This window comes from Bos indicus, chromosome 8 (assembly GCF_029378745.1).
Source record: "Bos indicus isolate NIAB-ARS_2022 breed Sahiwal x Tharparkar chromosome 8, NIAB-ARS_B.indTharparkar_mat_pri_1.0, whole genome shotgun sequence".
Lineage (NCBI taxonomy): Eukaryota > Metazoa > Chordata > Mammalia > Artiodactyla > Bovidae > Bos > Bos indicus.
Window position 1 is genome coordinate 44204766 of NC_091767.1, and position 14194 is coordinate 44218959.

General features: G+C 38.8%; 1 protein-coding gene across 1 annotated transcript in view; it reads left to right on the forward strand.

The window, feature by feature from the left end:
* Window positions 1-5102: 5102 nt before the first annotated feature.
* The window catches only part of LOC109562931 (putative COBW domain-containing protein 7), a 73131-nt gene continuing 64039 nt past the window's right edge, over window positions 5103-14194 (forward strand). Inside the window, exon 1 of the mRNA XM_070794616.1 lies at window positions 5103-5249. Within this exon, the coding sequence (XP_070650717.1) occupies window positions 5210-5249 (40 nt within the window). The 5' untranslated portion in view covers window positions 5103-5209. The remainder of the gene's footprint in view (window positions 5250-14194) is intronic.

The following is a 14194-nucleotide window of genomic DNA, read 5'->3' on the forward strand; positions in this document are numbered from 1 at the left end:
CTTCTCTGTTTCTGTGTGTTTGTGACATATAGAGCAAAATATATTGATGTGCACACAAAGATAAAGTATAATAGAAATATCTCAGATTTTCAGAATTTGCAGTTAAGGAAACCTTTTGTGTGTGGAGAGGAAGAAATCTTAAAATCTCCCATCTTATGTCAGCTCATGCTACATTCAGGTCATTGACCTTGGTGTTTGGTACACAATTATGAAAAGTAAGGTCAGCATGATTATCCTCCAACATATTAATTCCCTGGTTAGAAATGATGGCTAGAAATGACTCCAAATTTAATAGCCTTCTAGTTTTTCACCATGAATGTGTCATCCACTAAATTAGGCAAATGCCTATTTTTAAATTTTATCTCCTCTTGGGTACAGTCACAAATTGATGGCAAATTTGAAAAATACTATAGAACCTTGCTTCCCTTTCTCACTCTTCCCGATTTCCCTCTAGGGCTTCTCTCCTACTTGCTACTCTGTTGAAAATCAACCTACTCTGGAAGGCCTCCTTCTCTCCATACTGTATAGCCTCTCTTGACCTTCCTCTTTCTCTGCATCTTTGCATCATTTGGTTTTGTTTCTCACCTTTATAAAATTCCTCCCTTCTATGACAGACTTTATACCAATGATCTCAAATTCTCCTATAGTTTTCCCCATATCTTCTTCTTACCTCTCCAGAAAGCCACTGTCTTTCTTTACATTGCATCTTACTTATTTCTTACAACAAATAATTAAATAACACTTATCTTGTACTAGGGCCTGTTTCAAACTTTTTACAAATATTAATTAACTGATAACAACCCTTAATTAATAACATTATCTCACTTTGTGAATGGAGAAACCAAGGCTAAGAGAGGTTAAGTGACTGGAGCAAGATCACAGACTATTACAGGGCATTTCCAGCCCTAAAGGGTTGCCTGTCTCCCAGATTTTTCCACTCAAATATCTCCAAACTCCACAGATACAAAACAGGAACTCTCCATCTTCTCTGCTCAATTGTACAAATTTGCTATCCCTCCATAATCACTCATTTCTGTCGGAGGCACTATTTTCCACTTGCCATTTAAACGCCTTGGCATCATTTAATGGAGAGTAAAGCATGGATTTTGGGTTCTGGCTTCAGGTTTTCACTAACTATGTAATCCTGAGCAAGTCACACCCTGTTTGGATTACAGAGTTCTTGGTCATAGAATGACCCCATCTCCTCACCTCTTTATAATGTGTCAGCTCTAACTTACTCTTCTTTACCCTTCACATCTAATCGGCTAACTAAGCCTGCCATTTACTCTGTATAAACTTCACTGCTTTATTGTTCTCACTGCTTCCATTCTGACCCACCCTTATAACAAACAAAAATAAGATTTTAAGTGGTTCCTTGCCTCTATCTTCTCCTTATTCCGATCCAACTGACTCTACTGCTATATTAATTTTATTAAAATACTTGTTTCATCATATTTCTTCCTTTCTCAATTAACTTTGGTGGCTTCCAATAGCCTCTATGACCAAGTGTGACTTTCTTCAACTGACTTATTGTGGTTTCTCCACTTCGTGTAACTAATGCTATCCCTTGCCTCTGCTGTTTATTCGCTAAATTGTGTTCAACTCTTCTGCAAGCCCACGGACTAGCTTGCCAAGCTCCTCTTCCATGGGACTTTCTAGGCAAGAATACTAAAGTAAGTTGCCATTTCCCTCTCCAGGGGATCTTCCCAACCCAGAGATCAAACCCAACTCTTCCGCTTGGCAGGAAGATTCTTTACCGTTGAGCCACTATCCGTTACCTCTGTTGAAGCAAGGAAGACCTTCAACTACAGAAATCAGTGTTCTTACTGCCTGGAATCTCCTTTACTTACATCATTCTTCTTGCCATCCTCACCAGAAATCATATGCAGTCTCTCTGGATTCTTTAAAGTTTGAGTTAAGTTGTCAAGGTCCACTTCTGCCTAAAGGAGCATTTCATTCAGTCTGACAGCACCCTTTGTTTAGTTGAATACATCATTACCAGTAAATAGCAGGTCATTACCAGGTCGTTCCACAGTCTAGTGGGCTGCAAAGTCCGCAGGTCTATACAGAAAAGGGTGGCATTTGTACATTTCATTCCACATCACCCAAGCCATTCAAGACCTCCGTTAGCTTTCACTCAAATATCACCTTCTGTGACCATCTACTTAACATTGCAATGCCTTTTCCCTAGCTCTTTTTCCAACTTCCATTTTTCTCCATAGCACTTGTTACTATCTGACATACTGCATATTTTATTTATTTGCAACTTTATTATCTCTCATGCTTGTAGAATATAATTTCCATGAGGGCAGGGATTTTTATTCCTTTCTATATCTCTATTATCTGCAGTAATGCCTGGTACAATGTAAATGTTCAAAAAATTCTTGTGGAATAAATGAATGAAGAGTTGATCCAGTATTGAACATAGAGTGGACATTTAATAAATATTTGTTAAATTGAATTTGAATGGGAGTGGCTAAATTCATGTGCCTTTCAGGAGGAAGTTAGAGCCTTTTTTACGCTCTTGAATTTTTTGGTTGTACCTTTTTATGAATATATTACAGCTCTGTTTTGTGTTTATTTCTTGAGTTGAGAAATCAAACTAGCACATGGATTATTGCTAGCAAGTCAGTCTCTTTACTGTCCTCTTGTAATTGAGGACAGATACAGAAAGACTTGTGTGCTAGCATTTAAATCTAGCCATGGTGCAAATATTAGAATTTGGAACTTCTAACTTCCTCCGCCTCATTCCTTGTGTTATCAAAAGAAATCTGCAAATATGAAAAGAATAAAACTAAGAAACTCTTCGTTAATATGTACATATTAGTCCCTCTCCTCACAGCTTCACTTTTCATGGTTTCAGTTACCCTCAGTCAACCACAGTCTGAAAATATAAAAGGAAAAGTTCAAGAAATAAGCATGTTTTAAAATGCACACTGCTCTGAGTATCATGATGAAATCTGCCGCTGCCCTGCTCCTTCCCACCTCAACCATGAATCATCCCTTTGTTCAGTGTATTCCCCGTAGTCACTTGGCAACTCTCTTGGTTATCATATGCAGTATCACAGTGCCTGTGTTCAAGCTTCGCTTTTGACTTACTAACAGTCACAAAGTGCAAGAAGAGCTATCTGGAATTTGGCTATGCCGAAGAGAAGCCACAAAGTGCTGCTTTTAAGTCAAAAGGTGAAAGTTCTTAATAAGGAAAGAAAAAAAATCACGTGTTGAGGTTGTAAGATCTGTGGTAAGAACGAATATTCTATCCATAAAATTGTGAAAAAGGAAAAAGAAATTCACACTAGTTTTGCTGTCACACTTTAAACTACTAAAGTTATGACCACAGTACACGATATGTGCTATGAATATGAAAACTCCATTAAATTTGTGCAAAAAGTAGGAGACTGCATTCACATAACTCATTGTAGTACATTGCTATAATCATTATATTTTATTGTTAGTCGTAATTAATCTCTGACTTGCCTAATTTATAAATTAAACTATCATAGTATGTATGTTTAGGGAAAATAGTATAGCTATAGTTCAATACTATCCACAGATTCAGGCACCCACTGAGGGTCTGGGAACATATCCCCTTTGGATAAGGGGGAACTACTGTATACACACACACATATATGTATGTATGTATCTTATGCGATTATGTTACTATATATAAGTATTTTAAGTATAAATTAGGCCATATTCTAATATACAATGCTATTTCATCAATAGGAAATATTCATGCTATAGCATTTTATAACTAGAAAGAAGGACCTTGGATTAATTTGTGAATGATTGAATGAATCCTCTCATCATTTATGTACCTTCCTTTAATTCCCAAAATATTTATCAAGTGGTTCCCACATGTCAGTTCTGAACTAAATGCTACTAAGGGCAAAACCATTAACATACTTGCTCTGTGACTTCCCAGAACTCATGATCTAGCAGCAAGATCCATGTTACCAAGGAAAGAAGAGGCTTGAGTTCCGTGGGACAATCAGGAATGTTTTGCTGCACAAAACTCTGTGAGAGCGAGGAAGCACAAACAGGAAATGATTTATTCTGGTGGAGAGGGTGTTGGCAGAGAAATCAATGCTGAGGAAGAATGACTTTACTGACCCAGTGACATGGGAACTGGTCTTAAATGACAAGTAAGCATTCACCACGCAGAGAAGAGCGCATTCAGGATATTCCAAGCAGAAGAAACATGGCATGCAAAGGCAGGGAGCCAGGAGACACCACTGCCCACCCTGGGAATTAAAAGTATAATGGAGCCCAGACAGTGCAGACTGAAGAGGCAAGAAATGAAACTTGGAAGGTGGGCAGGACCTGAGTGTGAGGGTCCTGGCAAAGAATTCAGACTTTATCCCAAAGCCCATGAAACCAGCTACCATGTGACTGCCATTTCTATAAATGCCATTGTCTCTTAGGGGATACCTCGTGCCTCCTGGCAATCCATGGTAAGGACTATCCAGTAGAACATAGACAAAAGGTGGTAAGGATTCCAGCTCCCAGGTCTGGCACTGCCATCCCCATCTTCCTCAACCTGAGCAAAAGCACACTGGACACTAAGGAAGAAATAAATATTTCTTTACAGCAAGTTTTAGGCAATTTTCCCAAAGTCATCTTACCTGGAGAGAGGAAGGATTTATGGGGGAGGGAGATTAAATAAGATGAAGCACATAAACAACAGAACATACTGCTGGTTGTTCAGTACATGCTCTCAGAACATGTGGATGGTAATTTTATTATTATTTGACATTTGTGCTGCTTTGGAGCCATATAAATTGGGCTTTTCCACCAGTTTTATTGTAAGAAAACTGACATACAGTACTGTATACTTTTAAGGTATACAACATAATGATTTGACTTATATCATAAAATGCTTATCAGAATAGGTTTAGTGGATATTCCTCATCTCATATAAATACAACATTAAAACTGTTTTTTACTTACTATTATTTCTTCAAGTAGATTCCCAAAAGTGGAAATTATTAGGTCAAAAGTCAGAAACTCATGCCAAAAGAGCCTGCGTGTAATCATGAGGAACCAGTAGACACACTTACGTTGAAGGACATTCTACTAAACAACTGCCAATCTTTTTTCAGAAATGTCAGTGCCACAAAAGACAAAAGCGGAGGAACTGGTACAGCTTACAAGAGACTAAACAGACAGAGCAATTCAAAGCAGTGAGGGACACGGAAGTGGATCACGGATGAAGAAAAGGATACATAAAGAAAACTACTCAGCAACTGGTAAGATCTGCCAACTGACTCTGTATTTGGTAATATTGTATCAAAATTACATTTTCTAAATTTGATACTTACACCATGGTTGTATAAGAGAATAAAGAAAATATTCTTATTCTTAGGAGATATATACTGAAGTATTTATGGTAAAGGGGCAGAATGGTGTGACATCTGGAACTTATTCTTAGATGGTCATCAATAATGATAATGATAATGTTTATAATACCAAAATAAAACTGAAAATAACAAAATAAATAGTCAATCTAGATGCAGAGTAGAAGTTTCTGCTTTGTAAATCTAAAAAGTTTTCAAAATAAACAGTTAAAAATACAAATAAAAATTACAGCCATAATTTTGGCTTTAAGTTTATGCCAAATTATCAGCAATGTGTGAGACTCTTTAAATATACCTTCACTAATACTGGTATTCACTTTTAATTTTCACAAGTTTACTCAACTAAAAATAAATTTTAAAATACTTTATGTGTTTATTAAGTGAGCTGCATATTTTCCCATATTATTTCATTATATAGTTGTATTTTTCTTGTGTGTCTATTTGTATTTTGTCCCACTTGCCTATGAAAAACCCTTAGAGTTTTTCTTGCTGATTTGTATCCCCATGGAAAAGAAATGCAAAAAAGCAAAATGACTGTCTGGGGAGGCCTTACAAATAGCTGTAAAAAGAAGAGAAGCGAAAAGCAAAGGAGAAAAGAAAAGATATAAGCATCTGAATGCAGAGTTCCAAAGAGTAGCAAGAAGAGATAAGAAAACCTTCTCAGAATGGGAAAGACTAGAGATCTCTTCAAGAAAATCAGAGATACCAAAGGAACATTTCATGCAAAGATGGGCTGGATAAAGGACAGAAATGGTATGGACCTAACAGAAGCAGAAGATATTAAGAAGAGATGGCAAGAATACACAGAAGAACTGTACAAAAAAGATCTTCACGACCCAGATAATCATGATGGTGTGATCACTGACCTAGAGCCATACATCCTGGAATGTGAAGTCAAGTGGGCCTTGGAAAGCATCACTACGAACAAAGCTAGTGGAGGTGATGGAATTCCAGTTGAGCTCTTTCAAATCCTGAAAGATGATGCTGTGAAAGTGGTGCACTCAATATGCCAGCAAATTTGGAAAACTCAGCAGTGGCCACAGGACTGGAAAAGGTCAGTTTTCATCCCAATCCCAAAGAAAGGCAATGCCAAAGAATGCTCAAACTACCGCACAATTGAACTCATCTCACATGCTAGTAAAGTAATGCTTAAAATTCTCCAAGCCAGGCTTCAGCAATATGTGAACTGTGAACTTCCAGATGTTCAAGCTGGTTTTAGAAAAGGCAGAGGTACCAGAGATCAAATTGCCAACATCCACTGGATCAGGGAAAAAGCAAGAGAGTTCCAGAAAAACATCTATTTCTGCTTTATTGACTATGCCAAAGCCTTTGACTGTGTGGATCACAATAAACTGTGGAAAATTCTTCAAGAGATGGGAATACCAGACCACCTGATCTGCCTCTTGAGAAATTTGTATGCAGGTCAGGAAGCAACAGTTAGAACTGGACATGGAACAACAGACTGGTTCAAAATAGGAAAAGGAGTACGTCAAGGCTGTATATTGTCAACCTGCTTATTTAACTTATATGCAGAGTACATCATGAGAAACGCTGGACTGGAAGAAACACAAGCTGGAATCAAGATTGCCGGGAGAACTATCAATAACCTCAGATATGCAGATGACACCATCCTTATGGCAGAAAGTGAAGACGAACTAAAAAGCCTCTTGATGAAAGTGACAGAGGAGAGAGAAAAAATTGGCTTAAAGCTCCACATTCAGAAAATGAAGATCATGGCATCTGGTCCCATCACTTCATCGGAAATAGATGGGGAAATAGTGGAAACAGTGTCAGACTTTATTTTTCTGGGCCCCCAAATCACTGCAGATGGTGACTGCAGCCATGAAATTAAAAGACGCTTACTCCTTGAAAGGAAAGTTATGACCAACCTAGATAGCATATTCAAAAGCAGAGACATTACTTTGCCAACTAAGGTTCGTCTAGTCAAGGCTATGGTTTTTCCAGTGGTCATGTATGGATGTGAGAGTTGGACTGTGAAGAAGGCTGAGCACCGAAGAATTGATGCTTTTGAACTGTGGTGTTGGAGAAGACTCTTAAGAGTCCCTTGGACTGCAAGGAGATCCAACCAGTCCATTCTGAAGGAGATCAGTCCTGGGTGTTCATTGGAAGGAATGATGCTAAAGCTGAAACTCCAATACTTTGGCCATCTCATGCGAAGAGTTGACTCATTGGAAAAGACTCTGATGCTGGGAGGGATTGGGGGCAGGAGGAGAAGGAGATGACAGAGGATGAGATGGCTGGATGGCATCAGTGACTCGATGAACATAAGTCTGAGTGAACTCCGAGAGTTGGTGATAGACAGGGAGGCCTGGTGTGCTGCGATTCATGGGGTCGCAAAGAGTCGGACATGACTGAGTGACTGATCTTATCTGATCTGATCTACCCTTTTGAGTAATCTCTACCCTTTTGGAAGGTATCTCCAATAGGAGGGTATCTCTCTTTAAGTAACTGTGATCTCCCTAAACACCTTGAGTCATTTGGAGAAAAACAGAAACCACACAAGTTTATAGATTTTCAGAAAATTTGTTGCCCATTGATGCCTGTCAGCACCAGACCAAAGTTTGTATGCACTTTTGAAATACTTGTTTCCCATTTCAGTGTTTAGAATCCTGACATGGTTCTCTTTCCAGGACCAGATCATTGTTCAGCAATAAACTTTTAAAAAACTCAGTGCTTTAAAAAAAATCATGAAATCACTGTGTTGTATACTAATGCTGCTAAGTCACTTCAGTCGTGTCCGACTCTGTGTGATCCCATAGATGGCAGCCCACCAGACTCCCCCGTCCCTGGGATTCTCCAGGCAAGAACACTGGAGTGGGTTGCCATTTCCTTCTCCAATGCATGAAAGTGAAAAGTGAAAGGAAAGTCGCTCAGTTGTGTCCAACTCTTCGTGACCCCATGGACTGCAGCCCACCAGGCTCCTCCGTCCATGGGATTTTCCAGGCAAGAGTACTGGAGTGGGGTGCCATTGCCTTCTCCACTATGTTGTATACTTGACATTTATATGATAGTGTACATCAACTATACATCAATAACAAAATAAAGAAAAATAAATCCTGAGTATACAAATGTAAATGTCCTAGTAACCCATTTAGTGAATGTATGACTGGTAAATGGAATCAAAACACATCTCTATTATGGTTCCCCACTGCCTCTCAAAGTGCATTCAGTGAGGATAATTCTTGCCAATCACATATGGGAACATGGGTAGGTTCCATGACTTTTCCTCTTAGGTCAATGTTCTTAGGTGCAAACATAGTTTCAGTCTGAAGCCAAAATGTCTAGCCCAAGATTCTGATCAAAATTCCACCTTTTCTTTAATGGCAAATATTCCCCCAGCTGGGCAGGGCTTGAGCCTAGCAGCCTGCAGCAGCAAAGGTGGGGAAGGATGCATGGCTAGTTTCTTCTCTCCACTTTAATACCCTTTTTCTTTTCTTCTCCTACTCCAGCTGGCTCGCCAGTTTCTGACCTCTTGGGGTTGGAGGAATGATAAATAAGAAAATTTTTAGTATTCAAAGCTGACTCTTTTCTGGGGACTTTCTTAGGTCCTTTGGAAAATTGCTTTCCTGGAGGCCTCTCTTCTATAGGTCATGTTACCTGTTTTGCACATTTCTATGCCTGTTGTTCACTTGTGACTCCTTTGCAGCTCCCCTCCAATATCCTGCTAGGGTTCTTCACTCTCTAAGTGATCCTACTTGACAGCACCCCAAATGACTCTTGGTTGGATCTTTTCCATGTGGCCCACATCTGATCCATTGAAACTGCTTTCATCCACTGAAATGACTTACCTGGTGGTCCAATGGTTAAGAATCTGCTTTCCAGTGCAGGACGTGAGTTCCATCCCTGGTCAGGGAACTAAGGCCCTGCATGCTGCGGGGCACATAGAGAAAGCCTCTCTGCCACAGTGAAAGGCCATGTACCACAACAAAGACCCAGTGCAGCTCCCCATGCCCCGCCAACACACCAACAATGTGAAAAGATAACCCACAGAATGGGAGGAAATTAAATGTTTTTTAAAGAAATAAAAGAAGCTGCTTATAAACTCTTGGTTTGACTATCCTGGATGATCCCAACACAACCTCTATCTTTGTTCCCCAGGCCACTTTAATGTCCTTGGGCAGGAATCAGGCAGTGTTACTTGTGTCTCCCAGCCACAATAAAATTGTCATTTCAAGCTCTGAAATGTGTCTTGGAAGCCCTGGAAGGGAGTGGCAGTCCTTCATTTATGTCTCCTGTCCCCACAGGCAGAAATAGGAACTCTCTTTGGCAAAATAGTCTCAAATTTAAAAAAAAAAAAAAATCCTGTGGGATCCAAGAATTACTGAAATGGTTCTCAGAATTTCCTTGGTAAATTCTGCATGTGGTGTTCTGGCTGTGGAATATCTTATTTGTTGTATTTGTTTATCCCAGTAGAACTTGTATTTCAACATCGTGTTTTAGATATTCTGCCACATTTAGGAAGGCCATAGGTCAGGGCGCTCTCTCCCCTAGATTATAAGCTCTTGGATACTGGGGTAGGTTATTGAAAAATGCCACAGTTGATGCTTTATTTTACCGGTAATTATCTCAATGTATAATAGACCGTTTATTCTCATTATTGTGTGGCAATGCTATGAATATATCTGGGAAATTAGTATCTGGTCAATGACACTAGTCATGTCACCTGGAAAGATGACTACTGCCACTGTTCTCAGGAGCCTATAGTTTAGTGTAGTTGAGAGATAAGTAAATAAATAATTTCTAGAAAGGGTTCTCACTGGTTTAATAAGGCAAGCAGGATTCTATATATGTTACAAGAGCACACAAAAGACACCAAATTGATCCTTGGAAAGTCATAGAATCTTCTCCAAGGAAGTGATGTGTAAGGTGGATAAGAAGGGTGGAAAGGCTGAAGCAACTGGATGCCATTCACTCCCATACAGCATATAGTATGGGAATGCATCAGAAATGGAGAAGAGAACATCATTAAATGACCCAGGGACATGTAAATGAACATTCAAGAAGTCCAGAAATAAATCATCATCAAGATAGTATAGTGGGGTGAAAGGGGGTCAGGACACAGGCTGACTCAGATTTAAACCCTGGCTTTACCACTTAATAGGTATGTGAAGCTGAACAAACCCTTTAACTTTTCAGAGCCTCAATTTTCCACTGTGCAAAATGGGAACAGTAATGTGGGCATTGTAAGGTTGCAGGGAGGATTAAATGGGATAATGCATGTAAAAGTGCCTAGCTCAGGGCCTAGCACATACTGAGCACTCAAAATTCAGAGGCTGTGTTATTTTGGAAGAAAATCAGGGATTGGGGGAGGATCATTACTCCCAACCAAAGCCAGGAAGATAGAAAGTTTTTTCAGATTCCTTTGGTTAGAATTAAAGCTAGTAGAATTAGTTTCCTTTTCAGTTGACAAATGAACCAAAAATGTGAATAAACTTGTGGTTGCTCAGATAAAAGCATGACTCAGAGCTCTAATTTCTGTTCCATGGACACGTTTGTCAACCAAGTGGATGTGGGGATGGCCAGTAGCAAAATTTAAAGCAGACCTGTTTGTCTTCAAACACTCCTGAGCCAGCTTTTAATTCCCTTGTGAAAATGTAAAACTGACTTCTAATTTGGGGTAATCAATGAAATATACACATTTACTTTGGCTTTTTCTTGAAACCCAGTAAAATGACAGCAAAGGAATTGCTTTTTAAGGCAGAAACCTACAATGATAATGAGATTAGGAGGCACAACAGGAACAATGAGATTTGGGATTTAGAAGCCATAAAAACAAGAGGTATCCAGTTTAAGAGACCCAAGAAAGATGACCCCTTAACTTGCCTCGGAAAGAGCTAGAAAGTACCTGATTACATCAAAGAGCTCCCAAAAGACTGGGAATACCTGGTACTTCCATAAATGTGGATAAAGTTGGGATTAAAAACAGGAGGATTGGTTTGTAAATGAGTTTAAGATGTGGTTAGATCCGTAGATCCTCTGTTCAGCTAGATAACTGTCCCTCTCCAGCCAGGCAGGGGCTGGATAAGATAAAATAGGATTACTTTTTAGGGAAGACGTGGCACATTTGGGGATGAGATTCAATACCATAAACAGAAACATTTATTAAACATTTATAGCCCAGTAAAGCCCCAAGTATTTTACCTCTGTTCTAATTTCAGAGCACCACGGTAATTTCTCTGGGTCATCTGACCACCTTGAGAGAAAGACATCAAGTCTTATGGCCCAGCCAGAGAACTTGAAGCTGAAGCTGACAGTCTACAAGGCTCACCCATGGGGTCAGAACTCCTAAGAAGCCTTTTTAGTACCTCACTCCTAAATGTGAATAGACCACCACCGATTGTCAGACATCCAAGGAAAACCAACTTGAAAGGTAGAGACCAAAACAAACAAACAAAAAGCAATGTGGAAGAAACCAAGCCTGTGAACAGGTCAAAAAACTTATAAATATCCATAGAGGGATAAGAGGTGATACTGACCCCATGAAACAAGAGCATTATATTATTTTTTAAAGGAACATTAAGGGAATAAAAAAGGGGACCCAAGGACTAGCAGAATAAAAAATTCAAAAAAACCTTTGAATAATTAAGTTGAGCAAATCTCAATATAGATAGTAGAGCAAAAAGACAGAATTAGAAAATGAGTGTAAAAAAATAAAAAGAAAGAAAGAAAGTTATAGGACCATAAGATCAACAGCTGTATGAGAGGAATCCCACAAAGAGAGACAGGGAAAAATATAGGGAAGGAAATCAACAATAAAATAATCCTAGAAAATTCAAGGAAAGGACATGAGTTTGCAGATTGTAGGAACCACTGAGTGCCCAGATAATAAATGGAATTAGACCCACTTGAAAGCATATTATCATGCAGTTTTAAAACACTGATGTATTCATTTGCCAGGTCTGTCATAACAAGATACCACAAACTGAGTAGCTTAGATAAAAGAATTTTATTCTCACACTTCTAGAGGTTGGAAGTCCAAGAACAAAGTGTCACAAGACCCAGAATAGTTTTTGTGAAAATATGAAGGTAAAGGAATACCTGATTCTTTTGAAGATATCAAAAGACTATTTAGACAAGTGTTTAAGAGTTGAGATAAAACAGTGATAGGTACACAATAGTAAGCAAACAAAACTATAAGAACAACAACCAAAAAAAGTATTAATTTCAGGGAAAATGAAAAGTTGAAAGAAAGAAAAGCATATTCATAGGATTCCCTGAGAGTTTTCTGTAAATATCATGTATACAGTCATAATAATATTTAAATAAATATTAATCTAGCCAATGTTGGAAAAGACCCTGATGTTGGCAAAGATTGAAGGCAAAAGAAGAGAGTGTCAGAGGATGAGATTGTTGGGTAGCATCACTGACTTAACAGACAACAAACTCCGGGAGACAGCGAAGGACAGGGAAGTCTGGTGTGCTGCAGTCCATGGAGTTGCAAGGAGTCGGACACGACTTAGCAACTGAACAACAGTCAACATAAACACATTGAAAGAGTGGGGAGATAGAAATAGTGTCTGTATAAGGTGTAGGTGAAGGAAGAAAAAAAGTTAAAATTTCCTATATAAAAATCTGTGGTTATGTGAAAAAAATCAATCTGTACACTCAAGATTAGTGAGCTTTATTCTGTTAGTTCTGGCTCAACTAAAAAAAAATCCAACAATCTTGTTCAAATTTCAATTTAGGAGAGCAAACTTAAATGCCCAATGGGGCTGGGCAAGGAGCTTAAATGAGAGAAGCAGTCTTGGTAAGTTTGAGTAAGAAATTGGTGGGATGTGCCAGACTGAAGTGCCTTGCTCTCACAGGGCTCTGTTCCTCAAGTGGACTGCCACTACTTAGCTCTAGCTATGGAAACGTGAGCCTTGTATCACAAGATTTAAGGATTTTTCAAGAAAAGCCAGATACGTAAATTTTACAAATGGAAACGTCCAGGTTTTTAAAACATTACTTAACACAGAACACATGGGCTTCTCTTGTGGCTGAGTGGTAAAGAATTCCCTGCCAAGCAGGAGAGACGGGTTTGATCCCAGGGTCGAGAAGATCCTCTGGAGAAGGAAATGGCAACTCACTCTAGTATTCTTGTCCAGGAAATCTCATGGACAGAGCCTAGCAGGCTATAGTCTATGGGGTCACAAAGAGTTAGACATGACTGAGGGATTAAACAGCAACAACACAAAAAACATAACTGTGAGCTATATCTGGTCTATATACTGCCAGCTGGCATCTCAAAACGGATGGAGCTTTTTCATACTCACTTGGAGGGTGTGTGAAAGACATAACAACCCTGAAATTATATTGCACTGAGTTAATTAAGTTGGCTCTGATGAAAACACTTTTAAACAGTAAACCAAGGAAGGAAGACCTATAACACCAACAAAACCTCTGGACCTTAACATTTTTCCAAGTCATGTTGATGTGATAGGATCAAAATTCCTGAACACTTGTAAGATACCAAATATTGTACCTTTGACTTATTCAGAGAGGAATTTAATTGGGAAGAATTTTATGAATTAATAGAAGATCTAAGGCATCTAGATCTTTTAACTCCTACTAAAACACAAAGTTTCCAAAGGCTATTTTTGATTTGGTGTCAATGAATGACTCATCATTTCTCTTGATTCTCAGGCTGATCAGTGGTCCTGTGTCAAATACCAAATAATGTGTTAGACTTAAGATTTCTCCTTCCTCAACTGCCCTTGTGCAGACAAGGATTCAAGCAAATAAATGATGAGAAAATGATTAGTATATTATATAAACAAAGATAGAAAACAGATCAATGGCTATTTGAAGCACAAGGTGGAGAGAAGATTGATTAT